This window comes from Peromyscus maniculatus, chromosome 23, assembly GCF_049852395.1.
Source record: "Peromyscus maniculatus bairdii isolate BWxNUB_F1_BW_parent chromosome 23, HU_Pman_BW_mat_3.1, whole genome shotgun sequence".
NCBI classification, from domain to species: domain Eukaryota; kingdom Metazoa; phylum Chordata; class Mammalia; order Rodentia; family Cricetidae; genus Peromyscus; species Peromyscus maniculatus.
In genome coordinates, this window is record NC_134874.1 from 49244946 (window position 1) to 49258958 (window position 14013).

Sequence of the window (14013 nt, forward strand, 5' to 3'; positions counted from 1 at the left end):
GGCATGTGTGCTTCCCAAGCAAAGGCATGAGATCTCAAGTGCTGGAATTAAAGGGGATCTGGGGGAGATTTGAGAGGAAGTTAAGGAAGAAAGATGCATGATCAAAATATTTTGTAAGAAAAAGTTTTTTAATGTTTTTATATTATATTACATATTTTTCTTTATTTTTTATTTTGCCTGACAGTTTTTTATGATTTTTTGGTATACTGATATTTTAAAGTTTTCTATATAAATTTTAAAAATATAATTGGTGTATTAAAATAATATAAATATATAAAATACTGTATGTTGTTTTTGTGGGTCCATATAAAATTTAGAATAGTCCTATTTCTGTAAAGAATGAAATAGGGATTTTAATTGGTATTTCTTTGAATCTGTAAACAGTTTTTGGTAGAATGGTCATTTCCACAATATTAATTATGCCACTCCTTGAGAATGAGATGTTTTAACATCTTTATGGGGGGGGATCAATTACAATAACAAATACAGTGAGTGACTTGACAGAAATATTGATGTTAGCTTGCAGTAGAAGACACTTGTGTATTCTCCTTGTTTCCCTAACATGATTCAGAGACAGCATCGCTAGACTACTGATTGGAGAAATTTTTAAGCTTCATGGGTTTTTAGAGCTAACGTTGTCCATAATTACTTAAATAGTAAAAGGAGGACAGAATTGGGAAAATGAGAAAAGAGGGAGTAAAGTGTGAATGAGAAGCATAGTGTGTGGTTTAGGGACAGGAATGACAGTAGAGAAAATAGTTCCCAGTGGTTCACCAAGGCAGGCACAGGGGTGTTTTCTGCTCAGGCGATTGTCCCCAGTATTCCAGGGAGAATCTCAGCTCCAAGCTCCTCCGCTTCATTTCAGCTTCCATCTGCTCACCCAGTTTTGCTCCAGGCATCAATCCACCCACTGCTTGCATGTGGTACCCTGGGTTGACATGTTTTTCTAGTGTCCATGTCCAACAACGCCTCATTGGCTGCGACTTTTGTCCTTGACCTGGGGCAAGCTAGATGGTGAAGCAGTGCGAGTTTGGCTGTTCCTTTGGAAACAAAAATTCCATATAGGCTTGTTAATTTTTCCTTCAATTCTTTCTCTGCTCAAAGTAGACTCTGTTTGGTTTCTACTGTGACTCTTGTCTTTCACTGAATCTCGCAGAGGCAGCTTTTAATTCATCATCATACCCAGCAATCCCTTGAACCATGAATGTGCTTTTTAAATTTATACTTTCGATTTAAGGAAGAGAATTTTGTTATGTACTATATGTAACTAGAATATTCATTTACAAATATGCATCTCAATGTCCACACATTTCATATCAAAATATGTACACTATCTGTTGTGGGGTTTCATTACTGATGTATCTTTAGGTTGAGTCTGAAGGTTTCGGTTGAGTAGCATTTAGCTGCTACTTTTGAGTCTGTGATAAGTCACTATGACTTTTGTGGCAATAGAAGCCACTCATGTCATGGCAGCCAGGTAGCAAAACTAGAGGAAGGATTAGTCCATTGTCCCAATATACCTTCCAATGGCAAGCTTCCAGTCACTAACTTCCTCACCTTTTAAAAAGGCTTTGTTTTTATTTTTCATTATTTATATGCATGTGGGGGAAGGGAACATCTTACCTGCATGTTGAGTGCAGGTGCCTGTGGAGGCCAAAGGAGGCTGATGCACCTCCTGAAGCTGGAGTTACAGGCAGTTTTGAGCCATGTAATGTGGGTTCTGGGAACCAAGTTCAGGACCTCTCCAAGAGCAGTCCATGCTATTAATGCTGAGCCATTTCTCCAACGCCAAGATCTCTTCACTTAAAGGCTTCACTATGTCCCAGTAGCACCACAGATGGAAAGTCATCACCACTAAGGGGGCATGTGATGTCCAAGCTATAGCAACATCCAATCAGTTGATTATTTATGGGTACAAAAACTATGTTCACGTTGGGCGGTGGTGGTGCATGCCTGTAATCCCAGCACTCCGGAGGCAGAGGCAAGTGGATCTCTGTGAGTTCAAAGCCAGCCTGGGCTACAGAGTGAGTCCCAGGAAAGGCACCAAAACTACACAGAGAAACCCTGTCTCAAGAAACCAAATAAATAAATAAATAAATAAATAAATAAATAAATAAAAACTACATTCATTAATGATCCAGTTCTATGAACAAGGTGTTTACTATAGTAGTAAGCAATATTCTGAATTACAACTTGCTCACATCTGGTTTTCCTCAGACTCCCCCCAAGTCTGTATGCAGTGAAAGTTGTGCCCCTGGATTCAGAAAATCCCTCCCGGAAGGAAACGTGGCTTGTTGTTTTCACTGCGCTCCATGCTCAGAGAACGAGATTTCCAATGAGACAGGTGAGTGCGTGTTCCGTGGAGAAATCCTCTACTTCTAATTACACAGCCCTTTTGTTGTTGTTGTTGTTGTTTTTGTTTTTGTTTTTGTTTTTGTTTTTGTTTTTGTTTTTGTTTTTCGAGACAGGGTTTCTCTGTGTAGCTTTGTGCCTTTCCTGGGACTCACTTGTAGCCCAGGCTGGCCTTGAACTCACAGCGATCCGCCTGGCTCTGCCTTCTGAGTGCTGGGACTAAAGGCATGCGCCACCACCGCCCGGCCTGAACAGTCCTTTTTTATGAGGATTCTGGGCATCTGAACTCAGATTCTCACATTTACACTGCAAACACTTTACACACTGAACCATCTCCCTAGCCTAAGGTGTTTATTAATAAGAAAAAATGTTAAACAAAGTGTAGTGATGCACATCTTCCACACTCAGGAGGGAGAGGCAGGCCGATCTCTGTGAGTTTACAGCCAGCCTGTTCTACACAGCAAGTACCAGGATAGCCAAGGCTGCATAATGAGAACTGATTCAAAAGTAATTTTAATAGCAAATAAATTTCCTTCGCACGAGTGTTTTTGAATGTTATCACAGGGTTTAGAGGACTGTAGCCTATCAGTGCTCCTCTCTGTGTCTTCTGAGGTGGTGTGCAACACACATGGGATGGGTAGGCCATTTCACACTCACATTCACACATTGTCTCTTTCAGGTTTGTATACACAAAAGGTGACTAGCTGAAGTGATTTGAACCTGAAAGTAGTTGAAATTCCTCTATGCTCCTTTACATACTGGAAGGAGCTGGTGGGGAATTTGAAATGAGCCAGACAAGATTATTTCCAACTTTTTCATCACCCTGGAGTCATGGCAAATGTTCCCCTAGGAAGTATGTCTCCAAATGAATTGGGCAAGGGGTGACAGATCTTCAAAGATCTGTTCTGGGAGAGGGAAGAACAAACATGATCTGCCAACCTCATTCCTAGAATCCTCACACTTGGCTCATAACTTAAAACATAGGCAGCCCTATACTCCCCCCCACTCAGAGAAGTTTCCCCCATTTTCAAGGGAAGCACTTTTCACCCTATTTTGTAAGTCTGAATTCCCCACAGTACAGAACTCTTAGCAGGTTTATGTCAGAGGTGTGCCCCAGAACCAAGATTGTCACATGAGTGACCACCCACTGACCATTCTAGAAATAAGAAAAGGCAGATGTTTCTGAGAAGCTCAGACAATAAGACCTTTCTCAGCCAGCTCCTTCTAGTGTACATTGAGAATCTGCTGAGTAACACAGAGGTCTCTTCCTCTATAGACCCTGATTGACAGGTCTCAGGTGTCTTGTCTTTTGAGACTAGTCTGAAGGGGGTTAGTTTCTACTCCAATAAAGCTAGCGCTCTCACTCTCAGTCTTGTTCTCACTCTTGCTATCATCTGTCTATCTATCTATCTATCTATCTATCTATCTATCTATCTATCTATCTATCTATCTATCTATCATCTATCTATCTATCTATCTATCTATCATCTATCATCTATCTATCTATCAATTATCCATTTATCTATCATCTATCTATATATCTAGCATCTATCTATCATCTATCTATCGATCATCTATCTATCTATTTATGTATCTATCATCTATGTCTTCTCTCCCATAACCCACTCTTGCATCAATATTTTCATAATATTGGTGCTAGGTGCTCTTTTTATGACCATTTCACTATGTAACAATCTCTAAGTTGCACCAGGCTGGAGCTTTCTTGTTAAATCCTAGTGCTTACCTGTAGCTATCCCTGTTAACAAATAGCCAGTCAATGTTGTTTTAGTTCCAGCTTGTGGAAAAATATGGGAGTACTCTCTGATTCTTTTCCACTATATTCCCTCCTTTCTGAAGTTCTTTACACCTTTAAGAATGAAATAAAGGACACTCATCAATTACTGAATTCTTGTAGTTGATAAACATTATGGAAATTACCAGATTAATGACTCAGGGAATCTAGTATTGTGAAGATAAGTAGAAATGGCAAACTATGGCATATTCCCAATTCAATTCCTAATTTAGTATTGAAATTCCAAGTGATGCATACTGGAACTTGATGTAGACTCAGGGAACCAGGAGGCAAAGGTAGAAGGATGGTTTCAGCCCAAGAGTTCAAAACTAGCATGGGCGACATGGTGAGACATGTCTTTGAAACAAGCCATTGGGCAATGGCAATATCAATAGGCATACTAAGTCAGAAGGGTAAATTATCATGGGGTCCTATAGCAGGGTCCTGTGCTGTTGTTCCCTTTTGGGGGAGGGGCCAAGTAGGCACAGAGTCAATGACACAGACTCTGGGAGAATGTTGAAGCAACAAGCTCAGTTTATTCAGGAAGAGGCAAGCCTTATATACCCTCCACCCCAGCCCCGGCAGAAGGTCTGATGAATATGCATCTGCTGGTGTTACATGGCTGCCTCTCATTGCTCTAGGTCATCTCCAAATCATGTCTCAGATGCTGTTGCTAAGGCCCTTAGACAGACCCAGGTTGGCTCTCAGAAAGTATCTTATTACTGGTTGGGGCCGGCTGGCCCTCAAGCCTGTTAGGGCTGAGTCATCCCATAGGGTCTCACCACAAAGAACTTGTGGCAAGGCTGAAAGGGAGAATTAGCCTCTTCCTGGGGATGAGCTCCCTGATTGCCTGTCTAATATAAAATGGTCAGCTCTGAAAACAGGTACACCGACATGAAAAATGGACTTGACAGGCTGTATTTGTATACATGTCCATGTATGTGTATATATGTAAATGTACACATATATGTGTGTGTCATTGATATTGGAAAGAGGCTATCAATTAGAGAGTCTGGGGACATGTGGGGGAGTTGGGAGCAGAAACATGGGAGGGACTAAAGGGAAGAAAGGAAGGGGATAAGTAATATAATTATACTGAAATATAAAACGTAAAAACATTAAATAAGTATTTTTAAATGAGGGCTGGAGAGATTGTTTTAGAGTTAAGAACACTTGCTTGCCCTTTCAGAGGACGCAAATTCAGTTCCTAGCACTCATATCAGGTGGTTCACAACTGCCTATAAAAGTCCAGTTCCATGGGATCCAATGCCACTGGCCTTCATGGGCACCTGCACTCACACACATATGCCTATATGCAAACATAAACTCCTTACATATATTTTAAAATATTAAAAAAATTCTTTTAAAAAAAGAAAAGATACCAAGATTTTTTTTATTTTTAGAGGCATCATGGTGCAAGCAAATAACCCAATTACTCAGGAGGCTGTGGCAGGAGGATTATTGTAAGTTCAAGGCCATCCTAGGCATCAAAAGGAATCTGATTTCAAAAAGAATTAAGGGAAAGTTTTAAAAGGTTTACTGTACCTCAAAAAAAAACCCACAAAGGAATGGATGCTGGGGTATGATATAGAAAGTTAGCAGAAACCAAGTGGGAACCGATTCCATTTCATTAATACATATTGTACTGTCAGTATAACTAATTTCTTTAATATTTTGCATTACTAATACCTTAAAATACTCAAATGTATGAATATGAATGGTGGCATGCTAAAGTCAATCACATCTATAATGGAAACTCTTTTTTAGAGACAGGGTCTCTCTATGTAGTCCTGGCTGTCCTGCAACTCACTAGGTAGGTCAGGCTGCCCTTAACTTCACAAAGATCCACCTGTCTCTGCCTTATAAGTGCCAGGATTAAGGACATATGGCACTATGCCCAGCCTATAATGGGAAACTTTTTTAAATTTACCTAAAAAATTATGTAATCAACTTCCTGGGAATTGAACTAAGGTCATGTGGGCTTGGTGGCCAGTGCCTTTGCCCAGTGAACCATCTTGAAGGCCCTCTAATGTACTTCCTAGAAGTCTTTGATTAGTGGAGCCAGGGATTTGGCTCAATTGGTAGAGTGCTTGCCTGGGTTTCATCTCCAGCTCAGTATATGCTGTATCTGGTGATACAAACCCATAATTCCAGCACTTGGGAAAAGAAGGGAAGAGGATCAGAAGTCCAAGGTCATCCTCAGCAACACAGTGAACAGAAGAGACTGTTTCAAAAGAAAGTATTTTATTAGTGTATATTTGGTGTATAATACAATGGGTGTTATGAATATTTGTTCACATATAACATGTAATTTGACTATATTAACATTCATATCGCCCCTTGTCCTGCTTCTTCCTTCTAGTAGGTCTTCTCCTTTCCAAGTAGTCCTACGTGTGTGTGTGTGTGTGTGTGTGTGTGTGTGTGTGTGTGTGTGTAAAACCTAGGCTGCAATAATGAAAGAAACGTGATGATTGTTTTTGGAAACCTGATTAATTTAATAAGGCAGTTTCTACAACCATGTATAATTCTAGTTCCAGGGGATCTGATGCCCTCTGAAGACACCAGGTACATACATGGTACAGGCAAAACACCCATACATGTAAAATACATAAAGCTAAAGGAAAAGGTAAATAATAAAAATAAAATGTGTTTTTTCATATTGTGTGTGTTATAAAGGGCACACAAGTCTTAGTTACTGTTCTACTGTTCTGAAGGGACATCATGATCACAGCAACTCTTACAAAGGAATCATTTCAGTTGGAGCCTGCTTACATTTTCAGAGGTTTACTCCATTATTATCATGGTCATGGCAGAAAAAAAATGGTAGCACACAGGCAGACATGGTGCTGGCAGAGTAGCCGAGAGCTCTACATCAGAATCTGGAGGCAGCAGGAAGAGAGCCACTGGAACTGGCTTGGGCTTTTGAAATCTCAAAGCCTGCCCCCTAGTGTCACACTTCCTCCAGCCAAGCCATATCTACTCCAGTAAGGCCACACCTCCTAGCAGTGCCACTCCCTAGGGACCTATGTTGGGGGGGGGGACACTTTATTCAAACCACCACAATCTCCTTGAGCGCTGGACTTCGTTCCATTACATTTCCTGGTGCTCCTTTTCTCCTCAAACTGTACATTTGGTATTTTCCCTTGTTCAGCTTGGTCCTTTTCATTATAGATCTGCTTAAGAACCATGTAACACAGTCAATACTAGGCTGTCTTGAAATCTCCTCTGCCAGTGTCATTAATCCAAAACTCTTCAACTTAGCATCAGGCAGATTTTTTGGACAAGAGCAGAAAGCAGCCACATTCTTCTCCGAAATACTACAAGAACAACAGTCTCTAGGGTATTTACTAATATTCTTCTCCTCTGAAACCTCTGGAGACAGGCTATCAAACCTACATTGCCCACAGCACCACTGTCTTCCATGATTCTATTAGGATGGCCCATTAAGCCCCGTTTAAATCATCCAACCACTTTTCTAGTCCAAAGTTCCAAAGTCTTCCACATTCCTCCAACAAACATCATGGTCAGTCCTGTTACAGCAACACCCCAATCCTCATATCAACTTCTGTCTTGATCATTGTTCTAATGATGGAAAGCAACACCATAACCACAGCAACTCTTATAAAAGAAAGCATTTAATTGGGGCTTGCTTACAGGTCCAGAGGTTTAGTCCACTATCATCATAGAGGGAAGCAGGGTGGCACTCAGGCAGAAATGGTGCTAGAAGAGTAACTGAGAGTTATACATCTGGATGTGCAGGCAGCACAAAGAGAGCCACTTGGCCTAGCTTGGGCTTTTGAAACTTCAACTCCTATTCCCAGTGACACACTTCCTCCAACAAGGTCAAACCTCCTAATCCTTCCCAAGTAGTGCCACTCCCTGAAGTCTAAGTATACAAATATGTGTGGCCTTTGAGGGCCATTCTTATTCAAGCCAGCACAACACACATGGCATGCATGTGGAAATCAGAAGACAACTTTGGGAGTTCAGTCCCTTCCTTTTACCTTTTTGCAGGTTCTAGGAATCAAACTCAAGTTGTCAGGCTTGAAGGGCAAGTGCTTTCCCCCACTAGGCAGTATTGCCAGACTCTGCCATTGGATGCTTTGTCAAGGCTAAGAATGCATCCCCACTTACACTCTTCAGCTTTTACCTGAGTATGGTGATGTACACTGAACTAGAGTTCAGGTCAGCTTCTGTGGATGTTCTGTAGGCCCCTGCTTCCTTAGTACATGAGATAGACTTTAGAGACAGAGGACAGCCAAGTTTTTTACTTTCCCAAACACAATGGTGGTGCTGCTGCTGGTGATGGTAGTAGTGGTGTGTATGTGTATTCATGTGTGTGCACGTGTGTACATGTGTAGGTGAATGTAAAAATCTGTATAGAAGCTAGAGGTCTATGTTGAGTGTCTTCCTCTATCACTCTTCACCTCCTTTTTTGGAGACATGATCCCTCACTGATCCTGGAGGTTGCCAATTTGGCTAGACTAGCTAGCTACCAAGCCCCAGAGACCCGCCTGTCTCTGCCAAATCAGTTCTGGGATGACAGGTGCTTGGAGTTGCACTTAGAATGTTACATTGGTGCTGGGAATTGAGTTACATAACACTTATTTTTACTGACAAGCTATTTTCCCAGGCCCTATAGTAGATTTTGTCTCTGATCTGCTCCCTCTTTGTCCCAGTTTAATAAGTCACTCGACACAGCTGGCACTATTTCCCATCTCAACACCTGTTCCAAACAGAACATCAGAATCACTTCCAAGAGTCTGCTTCTAGGACCTGCCATCCAAAAACCTTTCTAAATTTGTTCTCTAGTGATTTTATACATGGGTGTAGCAGGAATCTTAAAAGTTCTTATTAATAAAATCAAACCCGGTGCTAGTTATTGGGGCGAATGCTGGAAGATCAGAGAGACAGAACAGGCCACAGCTACCTCACCTTGCCAGTTCCTCGGCTGATCCTGTTTCCTCAGACTGGATGCCTCTGAGTCCTCATCCAGAATGAATTTCAGCTGAACTATGCTGCTCAAAAGCCTAAAAGCTTAACCAGCCAGTTCCTAGTTTTCATGCCTTATATACCTTTCTGCTTTCTGTCATCACTTCCTGGGATTAAAGGCTCACTTCCTGGGATTAAAGGCTTACTTCATGGGATTAAAGGCGTGTGTCACCATGCCTGGCTGTTTCCAGTGTCTTTGAACTCACAGAGATCCGGATGAATCATTGCCTCCCAAGTGATAGGATTAATGGCGTGTGCTACCACTGCCTAACTTCTATGTTTAATATTGTGGCTATTCTGTTCTCTGACCCCAGATAAGTTTATTAGAGTGCACAATATTTTGGGGAACACAATACCACCACACATGGGTTCCCCCCAAAGCCCCCTTTCAACTTCATGTCTTCTTCATCTTTTGTTTGCTGGTGTTTGTTTTTATAATCCACTGAATCCAATTAGTCCTGCCCAAATATACATCCACTAGCACATGGTTGACCTGCCATGGACTACATCCCCGAAAGAAACTGATTTTCCTCCCCCAAAAGCCACCAACTGCCAGTAGCCTCAGCTACGGGTGGTAGCTAATAAGACCTCCCGTCTCCACACTAGAATGCTAGCTGCTAGAATGTTAGCTGCCTTGATCTTATGCAGGCCTTGTGCAGGCAACCACACTGCTGGAAGTTCATGGGTGCCACTGCCATCTCGTCCAGAAGACAGCCTTGCAATACTCCTCCTCACCCTTCTGCTCTTCCAGTCTTTCCACCTCCTCTTCCAAGATGTTCCCTAAGCTTTGGGAGGAGGGGCTGAGATACAGACATCCCATCCAAAACTTTGTTTTGCTGTGGTTGTTCTAGAGTTCTCGTTTATCTTTGAATTTTAACCTAGAGTGGAGGGAGAGATGATAAACCCCTTCCCTGACATTTTATTCAGTGGTCTATGTTAGGGTTGGTTGAATCCTTGTAAATCTAATATCTTTTCAACAAGCCATAGGCTAAAGAAGAGAGAATGGGGTTAGGGAGATGGCTCAGTGAATAAAGTACCTGCCTGTAAAAATGAGGACTTAAGTAGATTCCAAACAATCACATAAAAAGCCACGTGTGGTGTAATTAGAACACTGGCCAGGCAGAAACAGGCAAATCCCTGGCATTCCCTGGCCGGCCAGCCTAGCCTAATCAGCAACCCTTAGAGAGACAATATATTATAAAACAAGATAAATTATTCATGAGGAATGCACCTGAGGTTGACCTCTGACTGTCACATGTACACACACAAGCATGCATACACATCCATGTACACATATGCACCTGCACACCCACAAACACACATGTGCATGCACACACACACACACAATTAAAAAGAGAGACAAAACATTCATTACGAAGACTCCAGGATTGAAAATATCACTGATCACGTATGGTAGAATGTAGATAAAATTACCTTCAGAAAGAAATCTATAAGCTAAATGGTATGTCCACGTGGCATGCGTGTTTTTGTTGTGTTTAAAAAAGAAAAGCTGAAGTTCTACAAATGAAAGTTTCGTCTAAAACTAGAAAAAAAATAATGGAAAATTAAACACAACAAAAGTAAAGGGGAAGAGATGATTACCAAGAGAATATCTTCAGAAAATTACAAGAAAACAAGATGATGAAAAATGAGAATACTAAAAACTAAATCTGGGGGCTGGAATGATGAATCAGTGGTGAAGAGTACTGGCTGCTCTTCCAAAGCACCCAGGTTCAATTCCCAGCACCTATGTGGAGTCTCACAACAATTTGTAACTCTAGTTCCAGGAGGATCTGACACCCTCTTCTGACCTTCGTGGACACTGTGTACACATGGTGCATAAATATACATGCAGCAAAACACCAAGACAATTTAAAAATAAAATAAATTAAAAATTTAAACTAAATTTTATAAACTGTTTAGAGGTTTGATAACCATCAGGAGAAAAACTGAAAAGATATTAATACTAGAAATGGAGTCATTAAAATTTTAACAATATGAAATGAGGTATAAATAATTTCACATTCATATATTTGAAATTCTAGGTGGATTGACAAGCAGAAAGAAAATAAAAGCTACCAACTTCCCCAACAATGAATTTAAATTATCAAGAGCCCACTGCGTAGGGGCCAGAGCAACAGCTCAGCAGTTAAGAACATCTGCAGCTGTTGCAGACCTGAGTTCTGTTCTCAGTACCTGCATCTGGTGGCTCACAACCGTCTGTAACCCAATTCCAGGGGATCTGAGGCCACCTGCAGTCATGTGCACAAACCCACGCACATACACATAATTAAAGTTTTAAATCTTTCTTAATAAAAATTAACCTTAAAAAAAATCCAGTGTCTGTAAATGAAGTAAATTCTTTCCCACAGTTTTTATGTTAACACCTTTAAACATTCCCTTTTGTTGTTTGTTGTTTTTGAGGGGTTTTTTTGTTTTTGTTTGGTTTTGTTTGGTTTGTTTTGTTGTTTTGTTTGTTTGTTTGTTTTTTCAGAGAAGGTCTCAGAAAGCCCAGGTTGTCCCTTAACTTGCCAAGTAGCTGAGTCTGGCCTTATATTCCTGTTCCTCCTGACTCCACCTTCCACGTGCAAGCACTACAGATATGTACCACCATGTGGCCAGCTTTCAGAATGCAATACTTACTTATTAAAAGTCCTCAAACAGAGGAAAAGCAACCAGAGAAGTCAGTTCACTGGGAAGCTACATTTGAAACCCATATCTGAGAATAGCATTACAAGAAAAGAACTTGAGAAGCCCCTTCTTACCTCACTAAATTTATTTTTCAAAATCAAAAGTGTGTGTGAGTGTGAGTGTGTGTGTGTGTGTGTGTGTGTCTATGTGAGTGGGTGTGCATTAGCCACACTGCCCTGATGCAATTGGAGAGTCAGTCATCACCCTACCACTTTACTTGAGTGTCTCTTCACAGATGCATTAGCCAGGCTAGATGCCCCATGAGCTCCCGGGAAGTATTGTCTCTGTTTCTCACCTTGCTGTAGGGGTTCACTGGGATTACAGATGCTTGTGCTGCTGCACCCAGCTTCTATGTGGGTCCTGAGAATCCAAACTCAAGTCATCATGCTTAGGCAGCTCATACACTGAATCAGCTCTCCCCAGGCCAGGAATTATTTCATATGGAGGCAATATTGCAACCAAATTGAAGGTGTATAGTGTAAGTAAGTATATAAGTTTCTGGGAAGGGGGGAAATAATGATACAAGAATCTTCAGAACAACACATAATTGAATTAGGAGGAAAAACTATAGCTTTGTCCATGTCACCATGCGGGCAATGGGCAGTAGTCACATCATTCCCCACAGAGCATTCTTTCATCTGATGCCCAAAGTAACAAAGAAGGCTATTAGGCTAACCTACTCAAATGAGTAGATGAACAAAAGAAAAATAATGAACATGAAATAACAAAAGTACATGTTTTCACCAGATGTGGATCAGTGTGTGAAGTGTCTAGATCATCAATATGCCAACACAGAGCGCAACCATTGCCTCCCCAAGTCCACGACCTTCCTGGATTTTGACGATCCCATGGGGCGAGGTCTGTCATGCATGGCCTTGTACTTCTCTGCACTGTCAGCACTAGTTCTTGGGATCTTTCTGAAGCAGCGGGACACTCCCATTGTGAAGGCAAACAACCGCACTCTCAGCTACATCCTGCTCATCACCCTTAACTTCTGCTTTCTCTGCTCTTTTCTCTTCATTGGCCACCCCAACACAGCTACTTGCATCCTACAGCAGACCACATTTGGAGTGTTGTTCACTGTGGCTGTTTCCACTGTCTTGGCCAAAACTCTTACTGTGGTTCTGGCCTACAAGGTCACTGCTCCAGGAAGAAGAATCAGGTGGATGTTGGTAACACGGGCACCTAACTTCATTGTTCCCATCTGCACCTTGATCCAAATTACCTTGTGTGGGATCTGGCTGGGGACATCTCCCCCCTTCATTGACACAGATGCATACTCTGAACATGAACACATTATCATCATATGCAACAAGGGCTCAGTCACTGCTTTCTACTGTGTGCTGGGATATCTGGGGGCTCTGGCCTTGGGAAGCTTCACTGTGGCTTTCCTGGCCAGGAACCTGCCTGACACATTCAATGAAGCCAAGTTCCTGACATTCAGCATGCTGGTGTTCTGCAGTGTCTGGGTCACCTTCCTCCCTGTCTACCACAGCACCAAGGGGAAGGCCATGGTGGCTGTGGAGGTCTTCTCCATCTTGGCATCCAGTGCAGGGCTGCTAGGCTGTATCTTTGCCCCTAAGTGCTACATCATTTTGTTAAGACCAGAAAGGAACTCTATTCAGGGTCTCAGGGACAAAATACATTACAGGTACAAGGCTTAGTAATTTTTTTAATTAATTTTCAAGTAAGCACATGAAGTAGATTTCATTATTACATTTTTATACACACATTTTGTTTCTATTCATCCCCCTCACAAACTGATACCCCATCCCTTCTATCTACCTCCTCCTGCTTCTTCTTCATCTTGAAACAATTCTCATTTCTATATTCATCTATGTGTTTCTTTACCCCCAGCCCTTTCCCACCTCCCTCACTTCCCCCCTCTTGGCTACTTTCTACTTTTGGGTTGAGGAGAGAGAGAGAAAGAATGCCAGCCCCCTGTAGTAGTTATACTTATGACTATGTCTTAAGCCACTTAACTTAACTATTTCCAGTTCCAAAATTTTCCTTTTAAGTGTCATGACTTTATTTTTAAAGCTGAACAAATGCCACTGTGAATATGCTCCACATTTCCTTTACCTATTCCTATTGATGGGTATCTGCATGCTTTCTTTTCTTAGCTACCATGTAAGTACAGCAATAATCATGGATGTGCAAATGTTTCTGTAGATGTTTTCTGTGTC

At 41.5% G+C, this 14013-nt stretch overlaps 1 protein-coding gene across 1 annotated transcript in view; it reads left to right on the top strand.

The window, feature by feature from the left end:
• Positions 1–13565, top strand: part of LOC102908378 (vomeronasal type-2 receptor 116-like) — a 71231-nt gene extending 57666 nt beyond the window's left edge. Inside the window, exons 5-6 of the mRNA XM_076560109.1 lie at positions 2218–2344; positions 12575–13565. Coding sequence (XP_076416224.1) covers positions 2218–2344; positions 12575–13491 — 1044 coding nt within the window. The 3' untranslated portion in view covers positions 13492–13565. The remainder of the gene's footprint in view (positions 1–2217; positions 2345–12574) is intronic.
• The last annotated feature ends 448 nt before the right edge of the window (positions 13566–14013 follow it).